Raw genomic sequence first — 10,038 nt, forward strand, 5'->3', positions numbered from 1 at the left:
AATCAATCAGTATGTTACAAACAAATAAAAACATCAGCATTTCAGTATAGAGAAAAAGAAAAAAAAATCACACAGAATCATTGCGTTTTATAAGTAGAAAATTTTCAACACTTCTTTTAAATATTGCAGGGGATTGAGAATTTCTTATATTAATTGGTAACTCATTCCAGATAATAACCCCTGAATATTGTAAAGAATTTTTAAATAAATTTGTTTTATATTTTGGTAGTCGAAGTTCGGAATTTGTTTCTGATCGTAAAGTGTATGATCCAGAACTTTGAAATTCAAAAAGATTATGCATATAATCAGGAGACATTCCATGAAATATTTTGTACATTAAAATGCTTTTCTGTAAATATAAAAGTTCATAAACTGTTAGCCAACCTAAAGTGTTAAATAAAGGCATTGAAGGTGTATCATATTTTTCATTTAAAATAATCCTAGCTGCTTTTTTTTGTAATCTGTAGATTCTGTCCATGTGTGTTTGAGGACAATTGCCCCAAATGGATAGACAATATAAAATCGATGGCAGGATAAAAGCATTATAAAATAGTTTTCTAGTACGCATTGGAAGAAACTTTTTGATTTTTCGTAAAGTAAATAATTTATATGTAAGAGTTTTGCAAACTGCATCTACATGACAAGTATATTGAAGATTATGATCAATGTGAACACATAATAATTTTTGCATTTTTACATTTTCAAGGGGATGATCGGAAAGTTGTAAATGAAAATTAACGTTTTCTAATTTAGATTTCTTTTGGTGTGTTCCCATTAACATACACTTTGTTTTATCAGTATTAATAATCATCTGATTTTGTTGACACCATTTTTGTATTTGACAGAGTTCATGATTAAGAGTGGTTTCAATACGCGAAATACTATTATCATGAAGATGCATTGTAGTGTCATCAGCAAACATATCAATATTACAATGTTCAACAGACAATGGTAAATCGTTAATATACAATAGAAACAACAAAGGACCTAAAATAGAGCCCTGAGGCACACCTGCTGTGACTGGCAGTGATTCAGATGTGTACGCACCAATTTTAACACTTTGAGTTCGATTATATAAGTATGATTTAAACCATTTAATTGATATTGGATCAAAGTGATAGCATTCAAGTTTTTTAATTAGTATATCATGATTAACAAGATCAAATGCTTTGCTAAAATCCAGATATGTAATACCTACAAAATTTCCTTTATCTATTGCATGCAACCAATCATCAGTTAGTTTTGTGAGAGCTGTCTGGCATGAGTGAAGTTCTCGAAATCCAGATTGTGCTTTCATTAGCAAGTCAAAGTGAGAAGTAAAGATGCGTATATTTTCTGCTACATGCTTCTCTAAAACTTTCGATATCGTTGGTAAAATCAAGATTGGACGATAGTTTCCTGGGTCTGATTTATCGCCCTTTTTAAACAAGGGGGTTACTTTTGCGACCTTTAATTGTGAAGGAAAAGATCCATTGATTATGCTAGAATTTATCAAGTGTGTTAGAGGTTTGGATATTATACTAGCTGACAGTTTAAGCAATCTAGGTCCAAGAAAGTCTATACCAGCAGATTTGTTTACATCATGTCTTTTTAACATTTCGAATACCTTTTCTTCATTAATCAAAGGGATTTCAAAAAAGTCTTGATCTCCAAGTTTTGTCTCCGTGTATCTTTTCAATTTTTCTGATTTAAAAGCAGTAAACGAAAGATTATCTATTATTTTTTTTGGAATTTGGGCAAAATGCTCATTAAAGGCATTTGCAATATCTTGTAGATTATCAAGATCTAGACCGTTATATGTTATATTGGAAGGAGACGAGTTTTTGTCTGATTTTGAGGCCAACTGATTTAAGTGGCCCCACATTTCCTTTGAAGTAGAACTATTTTCAATTACTTCCTTATAATACGTAGATTTTGCATTATTTATTAAAGATGTGACTTTGTTCCTCCAAAGTCTAAAATTATCCATGTCTCCCTGTTTATGAAATTGATCTCGAAAATTCCTAGCATTATTTATTTCTGGAGTTAACCATTTAGTGCGGAATTCTGATTTCACACGCTTTGTTTTTACTTTTGCATGCTTACTGATTATAGCATTGAAAATATCATAAAAACCGTTTAAAATGTCATTGGGATCATGCAGTAGAATTAATTCATCAAAATTTGCATTGTTTAAATCATGCAAAAAGTTTGTTTCATTAAAATTTTTGAAGTCACGGTATTGTATTTCAATATGTTTGCCTTTTCTTTGCATGCTGTTAGATCTTCGTGTGGCACATATAGGATAATGATCAGATATCGCTACAGGGGGTACTGTTATTTCACATATGTTAGCAGGGTGCGTAGTGTAGAAATGGTCAATAAGAGTTTTAGAGCTATTAGTAATTCTTGTTGGGGTGTTAATTAATTGTGTTAAACCAAAGTCTACAATTGCAGATGACCAACTCCGCGGGGGTTCTTTAAGCATATCAATATTGAGATCACCTGCAATAATCACTTCCTGGTCGTCACAGCAGGTAGCGCACTGTAACTCTTGGACAAAATCATCTACCCAGCAGGAGGGGGCAGATGGTGGACGGTAAACTGAACAATAAAGTATAGGTTTAGAATTTTTAAGATTAATTTCAAGCCACATTGTCTCAATATTGCTTATTTCTAAATCCTTACGGCGTTTATATTTCAAATCATTTGAAATATAAGTAACAAGTCCACCACCAGCCTTTCCTACTCTGTCTTTTCTTTCCAAACAATATCCTTTTATATTTATACTACAATCATTAATATTTTCATCAAGAAATGTTTCACATAAGGAAAATATATCAGTGTAAAGCTGTTCTTGTAAATACAAAACCAATTCATCTAATTTTGGCATAATGTGACACACATTCAAATTAATAAAATGTAGGCCCTTTTTCATTAAACCAAGATTTGATTTACATATGTTTTGTTTTATTTCATTTGAGGTATCTGGTTTTGGAGAAGAATTTTTAGGATTTGTTTGTTTAAGATTCGAAAAAGTGTTTTCCTTATCAAAACAAGTATCTATCAGTTCTGATGTAAGATTTAAATCATTTGAGCAATTATTAATTAAAGAACAGGTGCAAATCAATTCGTTACAGTCAAAACAGAGATTATTCAAAGGATCAAAATAATTTTTGACATTGATAGTGGGACAGTTATTCGTATCACCGGCACAGCTTTCATTGCCGTGACCCTATCTGGTACAAAACTTTTGTTTGTGACCATGCTCACCACAATACCAACATACAACTTTGTTTCCATGTCGGCAGTTTCGCGAGGAATGGCCTTGCTCTCCACAGTAAAAGCATGTTTGCACAGATGAGGGCCTTTGTTGCTTAAGGATTTTCACATGGGTATTGTACAGCTTGAGAAGCAAGGAAGTACCGCGATCAGACAAATGAATGCCATCTCTCCAAAAGGAAGGGGAATTCCAGTGCTTGAATGATCCGCTGGTCTCGATAAGCGTAGCACCATACTCCTCACATATATACTTTATGCACTCATTAATTTCAGTAACATCCGCATCACACCTTGGCATCACTTCTGATATGAACACGGAAATGGTATGATTTCTCCTCTTTAGATCTCCGATGATTTCAATGAAATCATTCTGAATCGCATCGATGTTGCGCAGGTTAGCTACATCATTACCGCCGGCCTGGATGATGACATTTTCGATGGCAGATATATCATATCTTTGAAGTTTTGTACGGATGTGTGATATGTTAGCACCACGATTAGTACTAACATTCACACTCGAATCTAAGCCTCGGGTTTTGATTCATTGAAGAATAGAACTTCCGATGACCAGGGTAGTTTTTTGGGTTCGTTCTCTTGTAGAAATAAATGGAGAATTCGAAATCCTGGGGAAGTTTCCTCGTCCTTTAGGAGTCGATGAAGGCTGGCTCTCTCTGGAGGGATGTAAATTAGGACTGTCCTTTGTCGCCATCATTTTGTTTTTCTGTGTGGGTTGTGTGTTTTTCCATACAGAACTGGAATCCATGGTATCTGTTGATGTACTGGTAGTTTTTTTGTCAACACTAAATGAGCATTGGCTGTGTCGCAATATACCAGTTTTAACAGATATTCCTTCGGTCGATGTTGCCTTCTGTTTCATCTGTGTTCTCGGAGTCTGTGTGAAGGTGTTGGCACAGGCTTTTGTTTGTCGTGCATCCAAAAGCTGTTTCTTTAGAAGATTTACTTCCTGTGTCAGCAATTTAACAGTTTCAGAAAGAAGTTGTACGTTTTCTGAGCTGCTACACTGGTGGCAATCTATCTCCACACTTGATTCATTTTGTTTTGAAGGTCTTGGAGTTGATGTGCAGCTTGGTTGATTGACAATAATCTTGCAATCTGTCAGAGAGTCATTTTGGCTGATGTCCATTTGACTTTTAACTTCTTCTATAAAGTCATTTTGGTACCATTCAAATGCACCAGTCCCTTGAATGAGAACCGTATTTGTGCTTCTGTAAATAGTTACTGTTACTGAGTCGCACATTGATTTATAGATGCAACCATTTTTCTTATTATTTCCATGGAAAAGAAGCATCTTCTGAAGCACAGATAATACAAACTCGTGCTGCTGGCCATCATAATTTATGGTTACACTCTCTGCATTTAGTTTAACATGTAGAAAGTCTGGAATACTCACTGAAGGTGCAAAATCCTTTTCCTTATTTGTACCAATAAATGATTGTGACAGTCCATTAAACGAGTTCAAAATTGATGTAAAAAGATTTGAATTTTCACTGAGATCCATCATTTCTTTATCATTTTAACTATTCACCTGATATAAATATCACTAACCATGGCTTTGCTATTCTATAGAAAAAAAATTTTTAAAATATGTTTTAATGTAAAACTTGGACCCCCATTGTGGCCCTACCCATCCCTGGGGGTTATGATTTGAACAAATTAGAATCTACAGTACCTGAGGATGCTTCCATATAAATATCACTAATCATGGCTCTGCAGTACTTGAGAAGAAAATTTTAAAGATTTCCCTATATATTCCTGTGTAAAACTTTAATCAGCCATTGTGGCCCCACCCTACCCCCGGGGGTCATGATTTGAACAAACTTGAATGAACACTATCTGAGGATGATTCAACATGAGTTTCACCTTTCCTGGCCCTATGGATCTTGAGAAGAAGATTTTTAAAGATATTTCCTCTATATTTCTATGTAAAACTTTGATCGGCAATTGTGGCCCCACCCTATCCCCGTGGGTCATGATTTGAACAAACTTGAATGTACACTTCCTGAGGATGATTCAACATGAGTTTCACCTTTCCTGGCCCTATGCATCTTGAGAAGAAGATTTTTAAAGATTCTTCCTATATATTCCTATGTAAAACTTTGATAGGCCATTGTGGCCCAACCCTACCCCCGGGGGTCATGATTTGAACAAACTTGAATGTACACTTCCTGAGGATGATTCAACATGAGTTTCATTTTTCCTGTCCCAATGGTTCTTGAGAAGAAGATTTTTAAAGATTTTACCAATATATTCCTAAGTAAAGCTTTGATCGGTCATTGTGGCCCCACCCTACCCCCGGGGGTAATGATTGTAAAAATATCATGATATTATCGTGATATTTTGGGAAAAAAATCGTGATATATCGCAATACGAAATTTTTAGCGATACTCATCCCTATAATTTTATCTCGAACAAAGACATTGAAATGTAAATATTGACACTTGGCTTTTAACTTTTTTGTATTGAAGGTCAAGGTCAAGGGTCATGAAGTCAATAACCATGGCAATTTAGTGCCAAGCAATAAATGTGCAAAATATAAACTCCATATCTCTTACAGTTCTTGAGATACAAGGTGTGACAGACAAACAGACAAACAGACAGACACACGCTGGGTAAAGTGATCCCTTAGTGCTGCTCTGCTCTATAGGTGACACAATTAAGGAAATAAACATTATATACACTTACTGAAGGCATCAGGATGCTAATGGAAAATATGGCAACAGAATAAAACATCATCATTCCTGTAAGTACTTTGGCTAAATTTCCTCTCTTCATTTTCCTGAGTTCATAAAGGTTTATCTGCAATTAAAAAATAAAAATAAAATTCAAACTTGGAAATAATGTGAAGGACAAGACTTCTATGATCAAAATTTGATAGAATTACACTTAGAAGGAGATCTATCATCTTTGCTAGCCAAGTCTTACGATTACATCCAAGGAATGAAAACTAATGACGATAGAACCCTCTTGGAACAGGTAAAAACTGCCATCTTACATTGATTCAATCTACTACAAGGGAGACCATTCAATTTTTGCATAAAAACAATATGTACTTACTACACCAATGGCAAGATTTGTTGACAGAAGAATAATTGGTAAAATGTAGAAAGGATCTGGCTGGAAAAGATTGCTGAACCACAGCACTCCTTCATTCTGCATATCTATGGCTATATATTTAGTTGCTAAAAAATAAAATAAAATTGAAGGAATGAGATTACTAGGTGCAAGTATATTTACTTGAGTTTGGTTTTATAAATAACAATATTTTTTTTCATATGCAATAGAAATCAGATTGTAATCAATAAAGATGATGATCAAGACTATTAGTTCCAATTTATATGTCTATACTCTTTATATTTCTCTTCTTAACTGCAGAAAACAAACACAGCAAATAAAGGACGACTAAACATTGTGTGAATCTCTTCTAGTATTAAGTTGTAGCATATGGAAAAGGGAGAAAAATATTTCTCCCACTTTCCTGACTTTATGGACAGAATCTACAAGTACTTTGGTAAATATAACTCCATCTTTTTAATTTAAGAAATCTACTTTAGCATAAACTCAGATTTAATTTATAATAAAGTTTACTTACCTTCAGTTTTACTTGCCCAATAAAATGATCCTGATAAATGTCTCAAAGCAAAGGAGACAGACAACCAGAGAGGTAGCTGTGTTAACAGAGAGGCAAAGCCTTTCATTGGGTGACAGTTCTCTTTTATGTAATGTTCTCTTATTATCTTCTTTTTCTACAATAAAAAAAACGGGAAATAATCTCATATGAAGATGATTTTGCCTTATTCATGTCATAATTGTAATAAACACCAATTTTATACAAAATGAATTACATCTGTACAACTTGTCATTCATATATATATATACATCTGAATGCTATCATTTATTTGGAAAATCAATTGTACATTTCAAAATTGTATCAACTTGGAATATTTACTGTCTTCAGTTCCTTCAAAACTCTCACTACCATTTGCTGAAAATTCTCTTACGGCAAAATTATGGCCGTCACTGCACTTTTTTTTATTCACTTACATTAACTTGAAATACCATTTTGGCCTCCTGTTGGGTCCATCCTTTTCTTACAGCTTCAATGTGCACCTCTCTCTCTAACTCTGGAAATATCTTCAACATTTTCTCATTCATTAAAACAAGCTTAGCATTAACTTTCCTCCCATGAACCGAAAGTGGAAAAACTAAAAGTGTCTTCAAACCAACAGTCACCACACAAATTGTAGCCCACCAGGGCAATCCTGTGACGTCATGACAGAACATTAACGACTTCATTGCAGAGTTCACAAACAATGTCTCTGGCCCAAAATATTCTGTTACCAGGTTTGACATTGAATCTCTAATAGACTGTGAAGATATTGATCGATTAATGTTGGTTTCATGATTTTGGATGCTTGGATGCTTTCTTTTGTTGTCATGAGGGTCGACACATGGTTTTACTGGATATGTAATACTGGAGGACACAGCATGGAATGATCTGAGGCATTGTGGTCTGATGGTCCTCTTCAAACCAGCTCTCATAAATACACTTAGAGGACTCAATATTGGCTGCATTCTTCCAACACCTGAAAAAAACATAATGATTATCATACCAGGGTATGACATTTGGATTCCTAAGTCTGAGACGTGTCAGCCCCACTTCTTGACCCATAGATATATAGACAGATGTATGCGGGAATGACATGTGCTCAGATAAGAATATGACAAAAAACCTTGTAAGTTTGACTAAGAAAGTTAAAATAGGAGAGATGTAGTCAGACCAGAAGGAACCAGTATTAGTTTAGTGCATGCATGGCCACAAGCATGAATCAATTAAATTTTCAGTTTTGGGTGGGGCTGGGTGTGGGAAGGCATATTATAAATCAGAAATATTAGGATGCATAGGACAATGCCATCCTCAAAGGTGGACCCAGGGCCGGCGCACCAGGCATGCACCTTCTTGTTTGAATTTTTTATATATAAAATTTATATGTCCCGGTGCACCTGGCATGCACCTTCTTGTTTGAATTTTTTGTATATAAAATTTATATGTCCATTATTCTAAAATCAAGGGAAAAACATCTCTTATTTGTAAAAATTTGTCATCTTCCAGGGAATTTGCCCACGGACCTCCACCAGGGCCTTGCCCTAGACCCACTGGGGGCTTCAGTGCAGCTCCCCGACCACCTGCCATCTACCACACCGTCCCATTACAAAATTCCTGGATCCGCTACTGATCCTCCTTCCCACCTGGGTTAATATATCTGTGATAAAATGTATCATTGAGAATGAAGTACTACAAAAAATTTAAGGCAGAGGGATCATTTTTAGCTCACCTGAGACAAAGGCTCAATTGAGCTTTCCTGATCAAAATTTGTCCATTGTCCGTCGTCATTGGCATTGTTGTTTGTCAAAAACTTTTCACATTTCCATCTTCTCAAGGACCACTGGGTCAATTTCAACCAGACTTGCCACAAAGTATCCTTGGGTGAAGGGGATTCAAGTTTTTTCAAATGAAGGGCCAAGGCCTCTTCCAAGTGGAGATAATTATGAATTAGTGAAAAATTGATTGGCATCTTTTAAAAATCTTCTTCTCAAGAACCACTGGGCCAGGAAAGATGAAACTCATGTGGAAGCATCCTCATGCAGTGTAGATTCAAGTTTGTTCAAGTCATAACCCCTGGGGGTAGAGTGGGGCCACAATGGGTGATCAAGGTTTAACGTAGGAATACATAGGAATAATCACTAAAATTCTTTACAAGAACAACAAAGCCATGAGTGACGATTGATCATCAATATAAAAGCATTCAAAAGGGTAATGTAGATCCATGAGATAGAAGAGTCATTAAATTGGATCATATTTATACAAAGGAATATAAAGGCTATATAAAAAAAATATATAAAAAAATCTAATTTATCTTATGAACAGCAAAGCCATTATATATGTATCACATTAATTTAAAAGCATCTGTAGGAAGTATAGACTTAAGTTTGTTCTAATACCCCCCCCCCCCCTGCCCTGAACCCACTTTTATATTTAAACTTTTTCAATGCTGTCCTGATTTTTGCTTTTACCTAGCCAGTTGCTCAGGTGAGCGATGTGGCCCCTCGGCCTCTTGTTTATATTGGTTTGAAACTTTGAATTTCTTAAAATCTTGAGCTGTTTTCATATAAGCTGATTTGTTGTAAATCTTGGTCTTAAGTGTCAGATAATGATGAGCCTAAAACAATAAAAAAAAAATATTCATCAAGACCCTTTGAGAAACCCTTAAATGACCTCACTTGCTCAGTTGATATATCGACGCCAGCCAGTTAGCTATATCATGACTATGTGCAAATTATAAGTTTTGACTTTGAGTTTTACCCTTAGACACGATTATTTTCAACTTGTTCACCATATACACTGAGGGTTTTCATACTTGTTGCCATTCATCACTTCTCCCACATGGCAAGGTAAACATGGACTGATGACACTAATATCAGTAAAATCTGGAATTTAAGTTTCTGTTAATGAAAGACTTAAATTTATAGTTTGATAATAATTTTTAATCTAATTTGTTCTTAGATTATTTTTAAAAAGACATCATACGATAAAAATTCCATATCTCATGAAGAATAGTTAGAGATGAGTGGATTTTATTTTTATTCAAATAATTTTTTACTAATTTAAATAAAACAAATAGATATTTCATTTAGATCGGATTGAATTAAAAAATAAATCATGTTTATTTAAAAAGATCTCAAATAAAATCTTACAAT

At 34.6% G+C, this 10,038-nt stretch overlaps 1 protein-coding gene across 1 annotated transcript in view; it reads right to left on the bottom strand.

Moving 5' to 3' along the window:
- LOC134261532 (eukaryotic translation initiation factor 4 gamma 2-like) overlaps positions 1-9,692 on the bottom strand; it is a 30,441-nt gene extending 20,749 nt beyond the window's left edge. Inside the window, exons 1-6 of the mRNA XM_062743958.1 lie at positions 9,644-9,692; positions 7,324-7,865; positions 6,872-7,025; positions 6,337-6,461; positions 5,965-6,078; positions 3,830-4,693 (exon numbers count right to left, since the gene is read on the bottom strand). Of these exons, the coding sequence (XP_062599942.1) occupies positions 3,830-4,693; positions 5,965-6,078; positions 6,337-6,461; positions 6,872-7,025; positions 7,324-7,865; positions 9,644-9,677 (1,833 nt within the window). The 5' untranslated portion in view covers positions 9,678-9,692. The remainder of the gene's footprint in view (positions 1-3,829; positions 4,694-5,964; positions 6,079-6,336; positions 6,462-6,871; positions 7,026-7,323; positions 7,866-9,643) is intronic.
- Between the last annotated feature and the right edge of the window lie 346 nt (positions 9,693-10,038).

This window comes from Saccostrea cucullata, unplaced genomic scaffold (assembly GCF_032062105.1).
Source record: "Saccostrea cucullata isolate Sc308-1 unplaced genomic scaffold, CSIRO_AGI_Scuc_v1 ctg407, whole genome shotgun sequence".
Lineage (NCBI taxonomy): Eukaryota > Metazoa > Mollusca > Bivalvia > Ostreida > Ostreidae > Saccostrea > Saccostrea cuccullata.